This window comes from Microcaecilia unicolor, chromosome 1 (assembly GCF_901765095.1).
Source record: "Microcaecilia unicolor chromosome 1, aMicUni1.1, whole genome shotgun sequence".
Taxonomy (NCBI): Eukaryota; Metazoa; Chordata; class Amphibia; order Gymnophiona; family Siphonopidae; genus Microcaecilia; species Microcaecilia unicolor.
In genome coordinates this window covers 524,738,252-524,758,054 of record NC_044031.1, presented here as the reverse complement: position 1 = coordinate 524,758,054, position 19,803 = coordinate 524,738,252, and the positions used below count along the sequence as shown (strand labels likewise).

At 44.0% G+C, this 19,803-nt stretch overlaps 1 protein-coding gene across 4 annotated transcripts in view; it reads right to left on the bottom strand.

Moving 5' to 3' along the window:
• STMN2 (stathmin 2) overlaps window positions 1-19,803 on the bottom strand; it is a 300,139-nt gene that overhangs the window by 56,572 nt on the left and 223,764 nt on the right. For all 4 annotated transcript variants that reach the window (XM_030215819.1, XM_030215837.1, XM_030215829.1 and 1 more), the window contains one exon: window positions 6,529-6,624. In XM_030215819.1, the coding sequence (XP_030071679.1) occupies window positions 6,529-6,624 (96 nt within the window). The remainder of the gene's footprint in view (window positions 1-6,528; window positions 6,625-19,803) is intronic.

Here is a 19,803-nt window from a genome sequence, read left to right as displayed (position 1 = left end):
AATGCCAGCAGTCTTTCATTAGACAAATCATACATTCAATATGCAGCTCAAAAATCATTCCATTCCGACAAAGGTGTATTTATGACTCCAACTTCAACTCCGACATCGTACTTATGTTTCGCATTTGCTGCTTCAGGGATATATTCGTCTTTTCCATATACTTCCCAGCACATCTAAATCACATCGCCATGTGTAGATGTGTCAGGAAATATATGGAAAAAAAGAATGTATCCCTGATGCAGTGAATGGGAAACCTTAAGTACTGTGTCAGAATTGAAGTTGGAGTCATAAATACATCTTTGTCTGAATGGAATGATTTTGGAGCTGCATATTGAATGTATGATCTGTCTAATGAAAGACTGCTGGCATTTAAACGGTAAGTAAGTACTTTTTCAAGTTTACATTTCACACGGATTGAGAGAAGTCATTTATAGAAGAATATTTGAAAGAATACTTGAATATTTAAAAGAAATAAGATAAAAAGGACCGATGAGGAAAGAGGTGTGGCTATAAGAGCTTTGTGCTGACTTTGGTTACCTACTATATAAATTAGAAGTATGTGCTAATACTTGTCAGTTTAGGGCACAACTCTGTAACATAGGTGCTAATAGTTAAGCACATATTACTCATATAATTGTTTAGAATAATGGCATTTATGTGCATATGTGTGCACCTATGTGCATATATGCCAAAATTCTGCCAAAGTGTTATCCTGAAAATATGAGCTTAACTTACGTAGGGCATATTTGCAAGGGGGGCACATAGGCAGAGCAAGGATGGGACTCCTACTTATATGTATAATTTCCAGAATACTGTAAATTAGATGTGCGTCTCCACGATGGCATAAGCGTTCGCGCCTAACATTTATTTGCGTATATACCCAGTTAGGCTTGTATTCTATAAAGGAAAGTAGGCATGTATGTTCTTTTATAGAATAGGTTCCCAACTTGTGGTCGGTAGAATGTTTAAAACTAGCAGTAAGGAAGCATATTTTGGTTATATGATTTCTAAATTGTGTATTATCATTCATAAATGAGAAGTTATGTTTGTTAAAAGCCTAATAAAGAAAATTAAAAAAAAAAGAATAGGTTCCCACTAGGTGACCTGTTATAGAACTGCCTTGTTATGCTGTAATTTGAAGAACCGTAGAGTGATGCCTTTGGGGGTGCAGAAATCCAAAGGAGCTATATGTGATAGGAGGCTAAAGGCTGATGTGCACGGACAAGGAAAGAGACTTTGGGGTGATGGTCTGAGGACCTGAAGGTGGTAAAACAATATGACAGGCAGTGGCCAAAGCCAGAAGGATGCTAGGCTGCACAGAGCGAAACATAAACAAAAAGAAAAAAAAAAAAGAAAAATAGTTCCCTAAGGCAGGGCTTGACAAAGCCCAGGCACCAGGTCACCATGGCACCTACAAAAAATCAGTCCTGGCACCTAGATTTTTGTCCCTGCCCGCAGTACTTCTCTCTCACCTGCTGGATCCAGCTGCCATCTCCCTCTATCTCCCCACCTCCAACCTCCCGAATTCAGCAGCTTTCTTTCACCCCCTGCCTCTCTCCAAAACTTGCTTCGATTCGGAACGTTGGCAGTGGCAGCCATCAAGACACACTGCTCTGACTGACATTGGGGCCTTCCCTCTGCAGGTCCCGCCTGTGAGGAAGCAGGAAGTTACTTTACAGAAGGTGGGACACAGTGGAGGGAAGGCCCCATTGCTGGCCAGTGTGTCTTGATGGCTGCTGCTGTTGATGCTGTGGATCAAGGCAAGTTTTGGGTGTGGGGGGAGGCAGGTTGGGTGAGATAAAGCTGATGGATTCGGGCTGGTGGAGGTGAGGGAGGGATGCTGGACTTCAGGGGGAGGATGGGGAGAAAGGTATGTTAGATCCATGAGGGGGGGGGGAGACTGGAGGGAGATGGAGATGTTCTGGACCCTGTGCTGGGTGTAGGGGGGCTGGAGAGAGATGCACTAGACCTGGGGGGCCAGAGGGAGATGTGCTTGATTTTAGGGAAGAGGCTGAAGGGAGATGGAGATGTGTTGGATTGGGGAGGGGGTGGACTGGAGGGACACAAAGATATGCTGGACCTGCCAGGAAGGGAAGCACAAGAAGGGAGAAAGAGACCAGATTGGGGGTGTGAAGAGACAGAGACTGGATCAAGGGTTGGGGGGTGGAACTGAGGAAGAGAGAGATGCTGGACCCACAGACAGAGAGGGATGGTTATGCCAGAACACTAGGGGGGGGGGGGGGCAGGGGAGAGAGAGGGAAGGGTATGTGCAGGTGGAGAAGATAAAAACCTGGAGAGCAGTACTGAGAATTCAGTTGGGGTGGGGAGGTCATCATTGGAAGACAGCTATAGGGGAGAGGTAATGCATACCACAGGAGGGTATATGGGGTGGTGACTGACAGATTTATGGGTGAGTGTGGGTGTGTGCATGTGTGTGCTGGGGGCAGGCAACGAGAGAGAGAGAGAGAGAGAGAGAGAGAGAGAGAGAGAGAGAGAGAGAGAGAGAGAGAGAGAGAGAGCGAGCTATGGGGGTGTGTGCATGGGCATAAGTGCCAGCTCTGTAGGTGCTGGAGTACCCTCAATATTGAGCAATGTTTTCACTTTGCCAAAAGAGGGATAATCTGTGATGGGTTTAACAATCTCAGTCATTCTGAAAAGTTAGCTGCTACGTGTATGTGTGCACTGGGGGCAGGTAGAGAGAGCTATGGGTATGTGTGTGTGTGTGCTGAGGAAGGCAGAAAGATCTATGGGTGTGTGTGTGTGTGTATGTGTGTGTATGCGCACTGGAAGGAGGCAGAGAAAGAGAGCTGTGGGGGTGGGGGTGAGTGTTTGCATGTGTGTACTGGGGGGGGGGAGGCAAAGACAGACCTATGAGTGTGTGTGTTTGCGCACTGCGGGAGAGGCAGAGAGAGAGAAATTTGGAGGTATCCATCTTGGTCAGACAGCCCACATGGAGCCACCTTGACTAGAAGGATACTTGGAGTGCTAGCAACTGCAGAAGCAGCCCTTAAGGAGCATTGTTGCTGAGGAGATGATTCTCCAGCAGCAATCAGGAGCTTAGTCAAGATAGGGAGGCGGGGCTGGTGGTTGAGAGGCGGGGATAGTGCTCGGCAGACTTATACGGTCTGTGCCAGAGCCGGTGGTGGGAAGCGGGACTGGTGGTTGGGAGGCGGGGATAGTGCTGGGCAGACTTATACGGTCTGTGCCAGAGCTGGTGGTGGGAGGCAGGGATAGTACTGGGCAGATTTATACGGTCTGTGCCAGAGCCGGTGGTGGGAGGCGGGGCTGGTGGTTGGGAGGCGGGGATAGTGCTGGGCAGACTTATACGGTCTGTGCCCTGAAGAGCAGAGGTACAAATCAAAGTAGGGTATACACAAAAAGTAGCACATATGAGTTATCTTGTTGGGCAGACTGGATGGACAGTGCAGGTCTTTTTCTGCCGTCATCTACTATGTTACTATGATAAATTTTAATTTTTTTAAGAATTTGCGTCAGGGGTCATAGAAGTAGTAATGTCTAAAAGTGCAGTAGTGAGACTTGCTCCTTTGCATGAGTATTAGAGTGAAAAGCTGTCCTTTAATGCTTTAGTCAGTGAGTCAAACTGTAATAGTACAAAGATTCTTAATAATTTCTATAGCAAAGGGATGAGAAGCACATCAAATGCTCTGGGAATAAGAGGAATCTGACAGGGCACATGAAAGGATGCAATTACATATGATGTTTCTAAGAAAGATTAAAAATTCCTTCTTTAAGGGACAAAAACAGCATTTAAAAACCAGTTTCTTCCACCCACTTAGATTTTATTTGTATTTTTACTTTTAAAAATCCCTCTAACCTAAGGTTACATAAATGCTTAAAGGCAAAAGTGAGCTAGGAGATAATCAAAACAGAACAGAGCAAATTGCCAGAGCACTTAATGGAGATTTTAGATGCAACAGGAGAAAAATTATGTAGTAGAGAGATGTAAATTTATACCACTTAATACACCATAATGCACAATGGCTGGAAAAGTACCAAAATTATCATAAACAAAACAATTTATTCCATATGAATGCTGGTATTCCATTGCTTTTAGGCTACAGCATGAAAATAGCACAGCATGTATTGTTAACATTTTTATACAAACACATAGGGCCCTGTTTACTAAGCCGTGCTAGAGGCACGTTAGTGTTTTTAGCGTTCGCTAAGCATTAGCACGTGCTAACCGTGTAGATGCCCATAATATTCCTATGGGTGTCTACACGGTTAGCGTGCGCTAATTTTTAGCACAAGCTAAAAACGCTAGTGCACCTTAGTAAACAGGACCCGTGGAGGGGCATAATCGAACGCGAACACCTATCTCCATGGGCGTTTATCTCCGAGAACGGGTCCGTGAAGGGGCGGGCCGAACTGTATTTTCGAATAAATGGACGTTTTGAGCTGGGCGTTTGTTTTTTTAGCGCTAATGGAAACTAAAAACGCCCAGCTCAAAAACGTCCTAATCCGAGCCATTTGGTCGTGGGAGGGGCCAGGATTGGTAGTACACTGGCCCCCCTGATATGCCAGGACACCAACTGGGCACCCTAGGTCAGTGCGGTAGACTTTAGAAAAAGCTCTCACATGCATAGCTCCCTTACCACAGGTGCTGAGCTCCCAACCCCCCTCCCCCAAAACCCACTACCCACAAATGTACAACACTACCATAGCTCTTAGGGGTGAAGGGGGCACCTACATGTGGGTACAGTGGGTTTTGGAGGCCTCCCATTTACCAGCACAAGTGTTGCAGGTGGGAGGGGGGGATGGGCCTGGGTCCACCTGCCTGAAGTGCACTGCGGTACCCACTAAAAGTGCTCCAGGGACCTGCATACACGCAGGCCTCTAGAACTTGTTGCTGCTGTATAACATTGGCACACCAGTTGACACCTGAAGACTAATCTCTCCAAAAACGTCCTTTATTGGAATAAGCACGTTTACTCACAGTTAACTGCAGAGGTTGTGTCCCACTGGCAACGAGTCTCCCTGGTACTGAGATTAGCAGTAGGTCAGAGCTGGCAGAATGCTGTACAATGCCCTCTTTCAGCCACATTCAAGATAAGAACTAAGTTGTCTAATGTGGCTAACACAGGAAAGGGAACTAAAACTGGCTTACAAAAATGGCTACTACCGCATGGACTACAACAGGAAACACAATAGGGCACACTCTGACCCAGTTGGCAGGGGGAAAAGCACCATGGGAGAAGAGCCTACCAACTACCAACATCGTGAGACTGTAACACAAGCTAATGAAATCACGGAGCCCAATACCCTACACCCACCACAATGCAATGCTGATGTGATCCTGTAGTGCACCCGAGAGCCACATCTGACCCAGGGAAAGGCTGTGAGAGGATCGAACACATTCTGCTTTCATGGAGGTGGGTACGGCATTTGAGGCTGGGAAAAAAGTTTTTAAAGTGGGGTTTTTTTGGGTGGGAGGGGGTTAGTGACCACTGGGGGAGTCCGGGGAGGTCATCTCCGATTCCCTCCAGTGGTCATCTGGGCAGTTGGGGCACTTTTTTGGGACTTGTTCGTGAAAAAAAGGGTCCAAAAAGTGACCCAAAATCGCGGTAAAAACACTTTTTTTTCGATTATCAGCTACAGACGCCCATCTCTCCTTGGCTGATAACCACGCCCCAGTCCCGCCTCCGACACGCCCCCATCAACTTTATTCGTTTCTGCGACGGAGTGCAGTTGGAAACGCCCCAAATCGGCTTTCGATTATACCGATTTGGGCGCCTTTGCGAGAAAAACGCCCATCTCCCGATTTGGGTCGAAATATAGGCATTTTTCTCTTTCGATTATAAGCTGGATAGTATTCTCCAACTCACTAAATGCAATTGGATTATTTCTCTAACAAAGCACTCTAAACTAAAGCTAACCCTCATTATTTGAAAATGTTATCCTAATAATATCCTGTAATAGAATGTAACTCACTTTGAATTACTCTGAAAGATGTGAGCTAAATCTAAAATTCCTTTACCCTTTTTACATGTAATTTTTTTGCTCAACTAAGTCATAAAATTTATCAAAATACCTATAGAAGATGGCAATTATTTTGACATTTTGCAGCCTGTGAAACCTACCTTTAAAGGAACCTGAACCTTATTCAAAAATGTCCTTTGCCTTTTCTTAAAACATAGGAGTGAGAAGCACACCCTGCAGAAGTCCTGCAATGTATGTCTCCTTTCATAACAGGGACTGTGATTGGTTTTGAGCAGCTGATTTTACCATCCACAGCTTCTTATGTTTGTGAGATTTCAGTGTGCCATTAAGACTACTTGTTAGCATAAGCAACAGGTAATCGATCGATACAAGCAAATAGCATGAAACAGCAAGTCAATTGTTGCATTTCCGGTACTGAATACTTAACAGTTGAGGCCAAGAGAGTAAAATATTTTGTTTTCTATTTGCCTGCATAGCAATTTCAGCCCATTGTACAGAAGTGTTTACAGCCCTTGCCAGTCTATTGCAGTATATTTAATAAATAGGATCATTTCCATTTATACTCACCATCATAAGTATAGATATTTAGGTTGCGAGGTTCAGGGTAAAAACAGGAACAGATCAGGGACAGCATGGACAGCTCTTTCATCTTTTCTTTGTAGGCTGAAATACAGGAAAGGATTATATTAGCAAGTGAAAATATATCCTGCTGAACTATGTTCTAGTGGAAAATCGAAATCTACGACCACAAAATAACTGCAATGTAAAAAGGGACCCTTTTACTAAAACCTGCAAGCCAGATTACTGCTGTCTCAATGTGGCTGCTGGCGATAGTTCTGCCCTCAGTGTGTGACATTTCCGGCGCTGCCGGAATTTTTATAAAATTAATATTGCCAAATATGAATAATAGGCACTGAGCTTTAACATAAATAATAAAAGAAGCAACGTGAAATCAGAGATCTAGTGTTTATTTCAGAAGGATTTAGCACAGTATAGCCCCAGGTGATTCATATTCGAATTTAGAACATAAGAGTAGCCATACTGGGTCAGACCAGTGGTCCATCTAGCCCAGTATCCTGTTTTCCAAACAGTGGCCAAACCAGGTCACAAATACCTGGTAGAAACCCAAATTGTGGTGACACACCATACTACAAATCACAGGCAAGCAGTTGCTTTCCATGTCTGTCTCAATAGCAGACTATGGACTTTTTCTCCAGGAATTTGTCCAAACCTTTTTTTAACCCAGCTAGGCTAACCACTGTTACCACATCCTCTGGCAAAGAGTTCCAGAGCTTAATTATTTGTTGAGTGAAAAAAATATTTCCTCCTATTTGTTTTAAATCACCATTTGGCTGAATATGCATAATGTATTCAGGGCACTATTCAGGGACGAATTGAATCGAATATGAATATTCAGTATAGCCTTAATTTATACCAACTGAACCGTGGTATAGACCCCTGCGCCTAAATTAGGTGCTGATCCCCCAAATTCTATAATAGTGTGTGCATATTTAGTGAACACCCCTGACCTGCCCCTATCCCTCCCATGGCCATGCCCCCTTTTCAGTTGCGTGCTAAAAGATTTGCGTGTGCATCTTTATAGACTAGTGCTTAGCAAGATGTATGCGTAAATCCAAATTTGTTGCCAATTAATGCCAATAATTGATTGTTAGCTCCCAATATTCAAAAGTGGTCAATTTAGGAGCATAAACTCTCAAAGTTAGGAGCATAAATCCTTTGCCTATGAGGCCCAGTGTTTATGAATAAATGTATTGAATGTGTTTTGACTGGAACAGAGTCTGTCTCATGGGGAACCCTGTTGTAAAATTGTGGCTCTGAAAGCCATAGGTGAGGAAACATAAAAAGAGGAAGCCAAAGCTAGTCCAAATAATGAAGTCTTTATTGCTTCCAAAGCACTGTAAGCCAAAGGTCGTGTATAAAGCTGTCTAGTTTTCTATATCAGTCAGCTTTGTATATATAACTTATTCCCTTATCTATGATCTAGTAGGGCAACTAGCTAGCTTATGTCTTCTAGGTCTTCTCACAGACCATAGACAGGCTTGCTTAGCCCTAGTAATGGGCCATAAATTTTAACAAGTGTCTGTTTGTTTCAAACAGACTCTGAACATAACACAGAGACATTTTCAGTGAAGGACAAGTATGAGTGATAAGTATTTGAGGGAAGGAGGTTACAAATGACAAATGATGAATATTTGAGAAACATACCAAAGAAACAGAATTATATGAAGGTGAACTTAGAGGTCAGAGTTGAAGAATACCAGATAAGTAATAGAGAAAATATAAGGCATTAAGTGATTGGACAAAATTAAGCTTCAGTATTCTGCCTAAGCACATCTTATACTAAGTCAGAATCTGACAGCTTCCAAAAGAAAGAGAGAGAGAGATGATGGAGAGAGGAGAGAGAGCGGACGAGAGAGGACGAGAGAGGAGAGATGAGAGAGAGAGAGAGAGAGAGAGAGAGAGAGAGAGAGAGAGAGAGAGAGAGAGAGAGAGAGAGAGAGAGAGAGAGAGAGAGAGAGAGAGAGAGAGATTTTATTTTCCATATACTTCTGTTGTAATAAACAATTCTTTTGGTACTTGCCCGTATACTATTTAAACATACAATATCTACTTAGGGCTAGCAATTTCTCTAGCTGTTGGTTTCTGGAAGGTGCTGTGAAGAGATGTACGGTCCAGCTCCTTAAGAAGCGCAGAGCGAAACAGGAGCTCGCTGTTGGGTGTGGACATTTGTAATTACTCCAGCACAAACCACAGCTAAGTACTTTTAGAGTACTTTTTCTGCACAGCATGTATATGAAAAAATAACCATTGCGAGTGTTTTAGAGGTTTCTTAGACTAATGAGGATTCTCGCCAGCGTGAGCATAAATTTAGCCACACAGAGCAGAGCGGTCAGCTGTCTTGTTAAAAGCATGGTCAGCTGTTACCGAGTTTCTGAAGTCTTTTCCTCCATTATCTTATAGTTATCAATATAGTACAGAAATTGTAGATTGTATTTTCCATATACTGAAATTTGGACTGATATAAATAAGAATTCAATTTTCTGTAATACTGGGATAAAAGAAATGTTGTGGTAACTATTTATTTACTCTAATAAATTTTAGCATTATTATAAAAGAGAAAAACTAAACTCTAAAGTGATTTTCCTTTGCCAGAAGGGCTTGCTTTTTTTTTCAGTCTCTTCTGTTCAGCTCCCCCCAGAGAGGCAAGAAGGGAGTGCCCTATATACAGTCGAAAGGCTTGACAGGCTGTTGGTTTCACACACACTCGTGAGGTTTGGAGTTTCTACTTCTTTTGTTCCTGTAAAATTGTGGCTAACATAGATAGGGGCCTATATTATAATACTGTATTAAGGGTTCCTTTTACAAAGCTGCGCTAGCAATTCTGGCACGGCAAATGTGACAAAGCCCATTCAGTTCCTATGGGCTTCATCGTATTTGCTGTGCTGAAATCACTAGTGCAGCTCTGTAAAAGGAGCCCTAAATTTAACATGCTAAAGCCACAACTTTAGCATGTGCATTAAGAAATGAGGCATTTGCTAAGCCAGAAACATGGGAAAAATCAGCAGTATTTCTCACATGCATGAGCACATTATAATTGCACTCACGACTCATGTAAGCAGCACAGTGATAACCTCATTAGTAATTTCTATGCTATATCCTAGCATAGCAGCATCAGGAGCCAACTTTACCACAGTCTTTTACCAATTAAATGTTAGTTATTTGCTAATCTAACATTTAGGTCATGAGGCCACAGTGCACTAAGGCCTCCCACACACAAACACCTAAGGATTCACAATCCTTCAGCTCAATTGCAAAACATCCAACTGGACTCTAGGGATGGGCAGGCAGAATATTTTTGTTTTGTGTCACTTCCTGTCATTTTTATTTTGTTTGGCTTTTTGTCATTGGCCGATAATAGTGCACACTTTGGAAATAGTATTCACTAGGTGGAAAGGGAAAGGGAAATGGGACTTGATATACTGCCTTTCTGAGGCTTTTGCAACTACATTCAAAGTGGTTTACATATATTCAGGTACTTATTTTGTACCAGGGGCAATGGAGGGTTAAGTGATTTGCCCAGAGTCACAAGGAGCTGCAGTGGGAATCAAACTCAGTTCCCCAGGATCAAAGTCCACTGCATTAACCACTAGGCTACTCCTCCACTCTATTTCAGAAAGAGGCACACTCTTTTCCTGGTAGGGTGCAAGTTTGTTTATTTATTTATTTACAGCATTTCTATCCCACATTTTCCAATTAGTATTGTTTCAATCTGTCTTACATTGAACTAAGAAATACAATAAGATAGGGGATCTGAATTACATAGAATCGAAATGGCTTGAAGAGGGATAGAGGGAGAGGTGAGTCAGGAGGAAATATGAAGGACAGGGGAAGGGCGGCAGGGTGGGGAAGTGGATCTATTAGCGGAAGCTAATGCAGGGTTGTGACCAGGCAGGGGATGGAGGGGATGTTGCTGAGTAAGAGTGATGACGATTCATAGCTAATTCACAGTGGAGCTTCGTGGAAGGATTTCTTGAAGAAGTGGGCCTTGAGTCGTTTACAGAAGATCAGGTAAGTATCTAGGCTCCTCAAGGCTTTAGGGAGTGCATTCCAGCTCTTAGTGCATAGGTAGGTGAAGCCTGATGAGTAAACTGACCTCTATTGTACACCCATATGTGCGCAAGACTTCACCTGCGCAATAGTTTGCGCATGCATGGTGCTTCCACTATCTAAAACGAGTGTGTCCCCTTTCCACATAGTGCACACTTTTTTTTCAAAGAATGCGTATTATTACTGGCAAATGGCAAAGCATGAAATGTCATGTTCTTTTCTGCTCATATTCATTTGGTAATAGCATGCAACACAGGATTCCCAACCAAATTGCAAGAACCCTATGGCCCTGTAGCAAAATTCCCCCTGGACCCTTCCAGCCTAGTAGCTATATCACCCTCAGATGAGCTTATCCTTTGATATTTACTCTTTATGCAGTCACTTCCCTAGACAGCATGCCCATCTGGTGCAAGAACCCCCCCTCCTCCCAGCCCTTTGATTCAGAGAGCTATTTTCCTGAAGATGATCTCTCAGCATTGCAGTATGCTGCCAGGAGCTGCCAAACCTTCCTCCCTGGACTTCAACGCAAGACCTTGCGTTACACCCAGACGCACAACCTCTTTGGACAGCAGATTAGAACACAGATCTGCTGTACAACAGTGCTTTGAACTGAGTCATGAGGCCTTTTTGTATGATCTTTATGAACTGGTTTGATGGCACCTTAACCTAAGATTAAGACATGCAAGAAAATTTTGCAATTTTAGCACTTCTAAACGATCATTTTCTACAATTCCTTCCTGTCTCCAGTTGACTGTGCTTGATGCTTGGTCTGGATTTCTGTCTGAATGTGATTCTTTGAGAAGTGCATCCCAAGTTTTTACCCAGAAGCAGATTATAATATATAAATAATGCAGCAACATCCATTTATCCAAGGATAATTCAAGAAAACTGGGACAGCTACTTTTCCTTCAGGCTCAAGGAAAGTGTGTCCTTTAATTTTGTAAAAGCAATTTACTTTGAAATACTCTCAAAAGTGATAGCTCTTCTTGATGTGTTCTAGATATACTTATCTATCAATCTGACATTCTGTCAAATTATGTACATTTTATGCAGAAGCTGCAAATATTATTAGTTTATTTTCTTGCTTAATCTTTAAAACTGCAGTTAATACAATTTTTCTGTGCTCCTAGCATATGTACTTCCTGTAGATCTGAGGTTAGAAACAAACCTTATGGTATTTAGAAGGCACTAAAACAGCAAAAGCAATTTGTTTGGAAAATTGGTATAACGTGCTCATAAAAAGCAGCCTTGCAGGTTGCATTAGCTTTTTCATGCAACAGTCAAGAGAGAGAAAATAACGCATGGACTTGTCAAACTAAAAAATCACGTATGTTTGCTATTTTCCTTCTCCAAACTATGAGGCCTATAAAGTGCGGTAAGGTTTTGCAGTTACTGGCTTTCCATGGCGTACTGAATTTAAGATCTTGCTGTTAGTTTTTAAAGTTTTAAATAAATGTGTTTCCCCCATGTCATGCTCTGCATTACATTTTTTACTAGCCAACACGTCCCCTGAGATCTTCTCAGAAAAATTTGCGGGATGTCCCTTCCTTTTGACTGGTGTATATGGAAGAGCATAGACCCTCTATTTTCTACATTATCCCCCGGATTCTGTATATTCTATAATACTGCAAGTAAATTGTTGGATCGCCCATGACCCGCCCATAGCCATGCCCCTTTTTTGACAACGCATGTTATAGAATACGTTTAGCGAGTTCTGCGCATATGTTCTAATTAATGCCCATTAGTGCTCCTAATTGCTTGTTAACTTCCAATTAACAGCACTGATTGGCTTGTTAACCAATTAAGTGATGCACACTATTATGGAATGCGCTTGGATTTCCACATGGAAATCTAGGAGCGATATATAGAATCGGGGGTAGGTGTTACAAATGCCAATAAGTACATAAGTAGTGCCATACTGGGAAAGACCAAAGGTCCATCTAGCCCAGCATCCTGTCACCGACAGTGGCCAATCCAGGTCAAGGGCACCTGGCACGCTCCCCAAACGTAAAAACATTCCAGACAAGTTATACCTAAAAATGCGGAATTTTTCCAAGTCCATTTAATAGCGGTCTATGGACTTGTCCTTTAGGAATCTATCTAACCCCTTTTTAAACTCCGTCAAGCTAACCGCCCGTACCACGTTCTCCGGCAATGAATTCCAGAGTCTAATTACACGTTGGGTGAAGAAAAATTTTCTCCGATTCGTTTTAAATTTACCACACTGTAGCTTCAACTCATGCCCTCTAGTCCTAGTATTTTTGGATAGCGTGAACAGTCGCTTCACATCCACCCGATCCATTCCACTCATTATTTTATACACTTCTATCATATCTCCCCTCAGCCGTCTCTTCTCCAAGCTGAAAAGCCCTAGCCTTCTCAGCCTCTCTTCATAGGAAAGTCGTCCCATCCCCACTATCATTTTCGTCGCCCTTCGCTGTACCTTTTCCAATTCTACTATATCTTTTTTGAGATACGGAGACCAGTACTGAACACTGAACACAATAGCACTGCTACATTTATTACCACCTCAAGATGAGGCGGTAGGTCCAGCCATACTGTCACTAAAGGGAATGAGGGCACTGCAGTGGCTGATTCTCTGTCCCCTTCTGAAAGCTCTTACATGGAATGCTGACGCTTTCAGGTACAACTGCAAGAGCACCTCTAGATCTTAGTTGGTGATATTTTGCACCCAGAACCAACTTTGTGGGAGCGGAGGGGGACTGCTGATTAGAGAATGACACTTTGTCCCCATCCCCAATCCGTCCCGACCCCATTCCCACAGGTTCTGTCTCCGTCCCCGTCCTGTCCCCACAGGTTTTGTTCCCATCCCCACCCCGTCCCCGCAGGCTCTGTCTCCATCCCAGCCCCGGCCCCGCGAGCTCTGCCTCATCTGAAAAAGCCTCGAATGCATATGATTTTATATTTAAATCTTTTTATTAAAGTATAAAAAGGAACAATGTGCTGTGCAGCTGTTTATAAATCACAAATAGAAAATAATTATAACGAGCACCTATAATAACTCTCCCCCACTACCATCACCCTCTACCCTTCCAACCCCAACAATAGCTGACTTCTAGTACCCCAAGGAACCCTATTCCACCCTGTTAAAATGTCCAGGGGTACAAAATACAACCCATTTTGTATGTCCTAGTGGGGGGAGAAATATGCCCTATGAAGGAATGTTATGATTTTTAATCTGTGGATGAATAATAAGTCATCAACAATCTCAGGATTCAGTCTAGCTCTCCTGTCTTCCACAGTCCTTCCAGCAACATAAAATGTCTTCTCAGAAGATGTGCTGGTAGCAAGAATGTACAGAATACCATATGGAAATTTTGCCAGTTGTGGCTAGCACTTTTGCTTCTTTTCCAAAAAATTAAAACATCATTGCCTGCATCACTTGAACATAAATAACTGTCCAATTCATTAACAGCCTTCAAAGTAGAGAATGACATGGAGTGGAGTGGAACAGGTAGATGTGAATCACTTGCTTACTCTTTCCAAAAATACTAGGACTAGGGGGCACGCAATGAAGCTACAAAGTAGTACATTTAAAATGAATTGTAGAAAATATTTCTTCACTCAGCATGTAATTAAACTCTGGAATTTGTTGTAGTAAAAGCAGTTAGCTTTGCAGGATTTAAAAAAGGTTGGATAGCTTCCTAAAAGAAAAGTCCATAAGCCATTATTAAATTGGGAAAAATCCACTGCTTATTTCTAGGATAAGCAGCATAAAATGTATTCTGCTGTTGTGGGATCTTGCCAGGTACTTGTAACCTGGATTGGCCACTGTTGGAAACAGGATGCTGGGCTTGATGGACCTTCAGTCTGTCCCAGTATGGCAATACTTATGTACTTATGACAAACTTTGTCCCTGTCCCCGTTCCCACCCCGTCCCCTCAGACTCTGTCCCTGTCCCATCCCTGTGTCATTCTGCACTGCTGATCCACTAAACCCAAAGGGATGGCCCTTGGTGAGTCCCTGGGGGTTTATGGGGGTTGGGATGGGTGAGATCAGGAGCGGGGCTTTCAGAAGGGTATGGGGCTGATATGGGGGGGGGGGGGGGTCCTAGATTGGGAGTGTGTATATCTGGATGGGGGTCTAGATCAAGGGTGTTGGAATTAGGGGGGTCTGATTTGTGGGGAGAGGGTTTTGGATCAAGGGAAGTGGATCACATTTGGTAGGTGTTCATAACTTAACATGATAATTAGCTGCTAATTGGCACTAACAACCAGTTATTGGTTATAATTGGTGGTAAATGGTGGTAACTGGCACTAATTAGTTAGGATTCTGCACATTGCGTATGCAAAATGCATATTGCATAAATGCAAGGGGGTGTGGACCCAGGAGAAGCATAGGGAGGTCAGGGGCATGCCTAGCACTTCCATGTATAACAGTTACGTGCCTATCTACAGTTAGGCGTAAGCATTTAAGTCAGTCACTGGCCGGTGCAGCTGTTTGTGCCTAAAGTTAGGCGCACAAATGTGGAGTTGCACTAGTATTCTATAACTGCAATTGTCTGCCCTGGTAGACACATCCCTTCTTTTTACCGCACAGGTTTTTCACTTACATGCATTAAGAGGCCCTTTTACAGAGCGGTGGTAAACCCAACATGCATGCTAATCTGGACTACCGCTGGCCAAACGCAGGTGCAGGTGGCAGTTCTAGCCATGGCGCACACCATTGGCTTAGCTATGGAAAATAAATATTTTCCAGCGCGGCGCTAACCCAGTGGTAATCAGACAGCACCGCACGCTACCCGGTTACCGCTGGGTTAATGCAGGAGCCCTTAACGCTACCTCAATGGGTGGCATTAAGTGCTCCCCCTCCCGCATGGCCATGCAGTAAGTGAAATCTTACCACATGGCCATGCCATTTTTTTGGCCTTTTTATGTGCTGTGGTAAAACGGGCTCCTTGCGCAGCAAAAGGTGCCCATGCCGCTACTGCAGGACCCTCTTTACTGCAGCTTTGTAAAAGGACCACTATGTTTTGCACCTGATGTATGATGAGTGCATAAACGCACTGTGCTTTAGTAAAGCATCTTACTATAGGGCTTCTATTCTCCATAAAATGATTCTGCTGCTGTAGCATTTAAAATAAAATCTTCCATGCTTCTTAGCCTTCTAAATTAATTTGCTTATACAATTTGAAAAGTATAAGCAAATAAGTATAATGGCCAAGCTTTAAATTTCCCTCATGGTTCAAACATATACAAAATAAATTGGGTAACCAAATGTTTTCATAAATAATACTGAGGCTTTTGACTAAGACTTAACGCTGGCCCAAAGTGAAAACATGACTCACTGAATGTTCCACTAGGTATACAATCTACATGACAATTTAGTTAAATCAAATCCACTGCTTATTATATTTTCCATGAAGATTTCTGGAGTTCTGCTTATGCTGATAAAAGAAAAAAAACTCCTATTCACCTCAGTTTCTCAAAAAATGTTTTTTTCAAATTCATTTATTTAAGGCCAAGAACATTTTGGATGGGGTTATGTGGAGAATCATGAGTTGGAGTAAGGAACAGGGAGCATAGGAGCCAATTTTTCAAAATGATTGGGGGTGCTCTACTTGGCACAAATGACCAAATCCATATACAGCAAATTAAAGCACTTTGGGTTGTGAACACAACTGACCAGGCCGTCTTTAAATGAAGAGCACAGATGGTGCACACACGGGAAGGACTTATGGGTAAATGAAATGCTAGGGGTAGCATGGCAAGTCCCACCAGTCTCTCTTCCTCCTCAAACCCAACTCATCACTACAGTTTGCCATCCTACTCTCACCCCATCCAAGCCACACTCAAGCTATGCCTTCCAGGCCATCCTGACACAACCTATATTCTCTCCCTCCCAGCCAATCCTCAAAAATCCCTCTTCCATATCTAACTTGTACACCATACATTTTATCTTCTCTTAGATTATCCCCACTTCTTTCTCAGTCTGTCCCCGCCTTAATGTCTTCTTCCTGTACTCATCTGCTTATTCTATTTTCCCCTCACTTCTTTCTCCTAATGCATAGTTTGACTGTTATTTTGGGGTAGGGTGCAAATTACCTTCCCGTACCTTCTGCATTCCCCCATTCTCTATATTTTTCCCCTACTTCCTCCTGACCTGACCCAGGGGCGTAGCCAGACACCCAACTTTGAGTGGGCCTGGACCCAAGATGGGTGGGCAGAAGAACCCCTCCCTGTCCCACAGGTGATTTGGTCTCTCCTTGTCTCACCTGCATGCCATCTGCTATTTACAGGGTATGCAGGAGGGGCAGTTGTTGGGAGTTTTCAGCTGGTGGGGCTTGGGAATCCCTGCCAGACACAGGTGTGCTGCTACTGGGTGGGCCTGAGCCCAAAGTGGGTGAGCCTGGGCCCACCCAGGCTCACCCTTGGCTACGCCACTGACCTGACCTGCTTTGCCCTCTATTTCCCCCCCCCCCCCATTAGGTTCCCTATCACTCCACCTTGGTCAGTGCCCCTCCCCTGCAGGCTAGGCTCACCAATCTCTCATACATCCTAAGCAGATTCATCTCACATTTCATATTTTTATTCCTAACCTTTCTGGCAAGGATTATATTCCTACTCCCCCTTCCCAGAGCCACAGACCCCATTCACATCTGGAACTCACAGACTGGAAAACGATAGCAGATCCACATCCAGAAAGGTCCTGTGAGCTGCTCCACCACCCGAAATGCACAAACCTTGGAAGCTCAGCAATCAGTTGTTCCACAGCCCTCAGAGCCACATTTCCAAATGGTACTTCCTGACCTCAGACTGAAAACTCCAAAGATCACATGCTGAGCAGGAAATCAGTGAACCAAAAAGCATACATTCGTATCAACCCACTGTATGCCAGCCCACCTGCAAAGCTCTAGCGTTCACAGAGTAAGTGGTTGGCTTGAGGAGCTAAGTTAGCACCGACTCTAACGCCTTCTGGAAAAATGGAAACTGGCACCTCATTTGGTGGTAACAGCTTTGGCACAATGCTCTCTCCTTTATTAGTGATGACTCCAGCACAGCATCCCTCTTTCTCTCTCCTTTTACGAAACAGCCCCTTTTTCTTCTTTATTATTTTCCCAGCACCATTATCTCCCCCCTTCTCTCTTTCTCTGGCCCACATGATGTGGAAGGATAAGGGGATGACACAGCACCAAACTTGCCAGAGTTGCGGTTAAGCCGCCCAATTGGGCGGCTTTTCGGAAACGGCTGCGGGGAATTTTGTAATCGCGTGGGTTGCGGGGATTTGGGCAGGTTTTCGAGCGGCCGCGGTGCGAGATTGGGTGGGTTTTTGCGGCCGCCGATTGGCCGGTTTTCCCGCTGCCGGGGCTTCTATTGGTCCAATTTGGTCCAATAGAAGCCTTTCAGGGACAGGGTTGACGTCAGGGGCGATGTCGGGGGCGGGGCTAGTGATGCAGGAGGCGGGGTTAGTGACGCAGAAGGCGGGGTTAGGTGACGTGGGGCGGGGTTCGGTGACGCGGGAGACGGGGGTTGGCTGCGGGCAGTTTTTGGGCGGGTTTACGGATGGTTTTGGGCTGGGAAAATTTTTCCCAGCTGGCATCCTTGCACAGCACTATAGCAGTACCTCCTCATTCATAGTGCCCTGCACAGCCACACAGGTCACAAACCCCAAAAGCTAGACTGTAGCACAGCTGTGCTAGGAGTGAGAATGGGAAGCCAGGGCTTAGTAGCTGAGCCAAGAGGGAATCCAAACCAAGAAACATATACTGTACAGTCGGAGGGCAGTGTACCCTTTACCCCCTTCCAAACTCCACCTATCTCTCCTGTAACCTCTTCCTGTTGCTGCCATTCTGTTTCTTTGGCAGATACATTATATTGAGCTCAGTCCAACACCACTGTCTCCCATAAGATGTAACTGTTCTATTTTTGTGAAGAAGAAAAAAAAAAGAGATGGTGTTATTCTATTCCCCTTTCAATCTGAAACTCAGTCAGAGGTCTCTTCATTTCAGAGATGCCAAAGAGAAGCAATTTTAAAGATATTTTTCAGACCATGGCATCAAATATTGGCACAATCCCTTGCTCCTCCCCCATGTCCTTCCAGTAAAATAGCATATTAATTCTGGTGACTACAGGCAAAATACAGGTATTGCCTACCCTGGATCCAGCTCAGCTAGCACAGAAATCTTTACTATAAATAAACAATTTTTCTTTGTGTTTGTAGTTTAACTTCAGTCCTCTGTCTCTACTTGTTCTTAGTTTTCTTTCTGCCTTCAGGTTCTTTCTTTTAAGAATTCTCTTCTAATCTTCCTCCCATGTCATCATAATTTCTTTTTCCTCCATCTATATTTGTCTCCCCATGGTTTCTCTGTACAGAGTTTCTTATCTCACTTTCTTCTAGTCTTACTTCCTCCTGGCACTTCTCACCTTCATGTCTGTTCTTCTCTCCACCATGACCCTCCCCTTTCCCTCAACTGCTCTTTTTACAGTCCCACACAGCTACTCTCTATCTCTTTCAGCTCCTCTTTTGTATGCAGCTTGTCACCATGCCTACTCTTCCTCCTCTCTCCCAGACCAGCATTTTTCAACTAGTGTGCCTTGGCACATTGGCTGGTCCGCAGGTGTGCCACAGAAGTTGAGGGTCATTTATTAGTAGGGCCAGCTTAATTTGTGCCGGAGCAGAGTATATCTTTTAAAAGTTTCCTTGTCTCTAGCGATCGGTGCCAGCAAGCAGCAATTCATACAGCCTGCTTGCATGAACTCTGGAGCCCTCTCTAATAGAACTTTCTGCTTTCACGTAAGTAGGAAGTTACATCAGAGAGAAGGTTCCGAGCCTGGCATGAACAGGCTATCTGAATCGCTACTCGTTGCTGCTGATCGCTAGAGACAAGAAGGTACATGGGTGGGGGTGGGGGGAGTCAAGAGAGACAAGAAAGATGCCTGATCGCTGGCTGGAGAGGGAACAGGAAGGAGAGATACTGAACTATTTGTGAGGATGGGGGGGGAGTGCGGGGAAAAGAAGGTAAATGCTGGACTATTTGTGGGGAGAGGGAGGGGGAGAGGGAGAAGGTAAAATGCTGGGCAATGTGTGGGGGTGCAGGTGGGGAGGGGGAAGAAGGGAAATGTTGGATCATGTTTTGGGTGGGTGTGGGGAGGGGGGGGGGGTAGAAGGTAAAATGCTGAACCATTTGTGGAGGTGTGCCTTGACAATTTTAGCACCATGTAAGTGTGCCATGAGATGAAAAAGTTTGAAAAT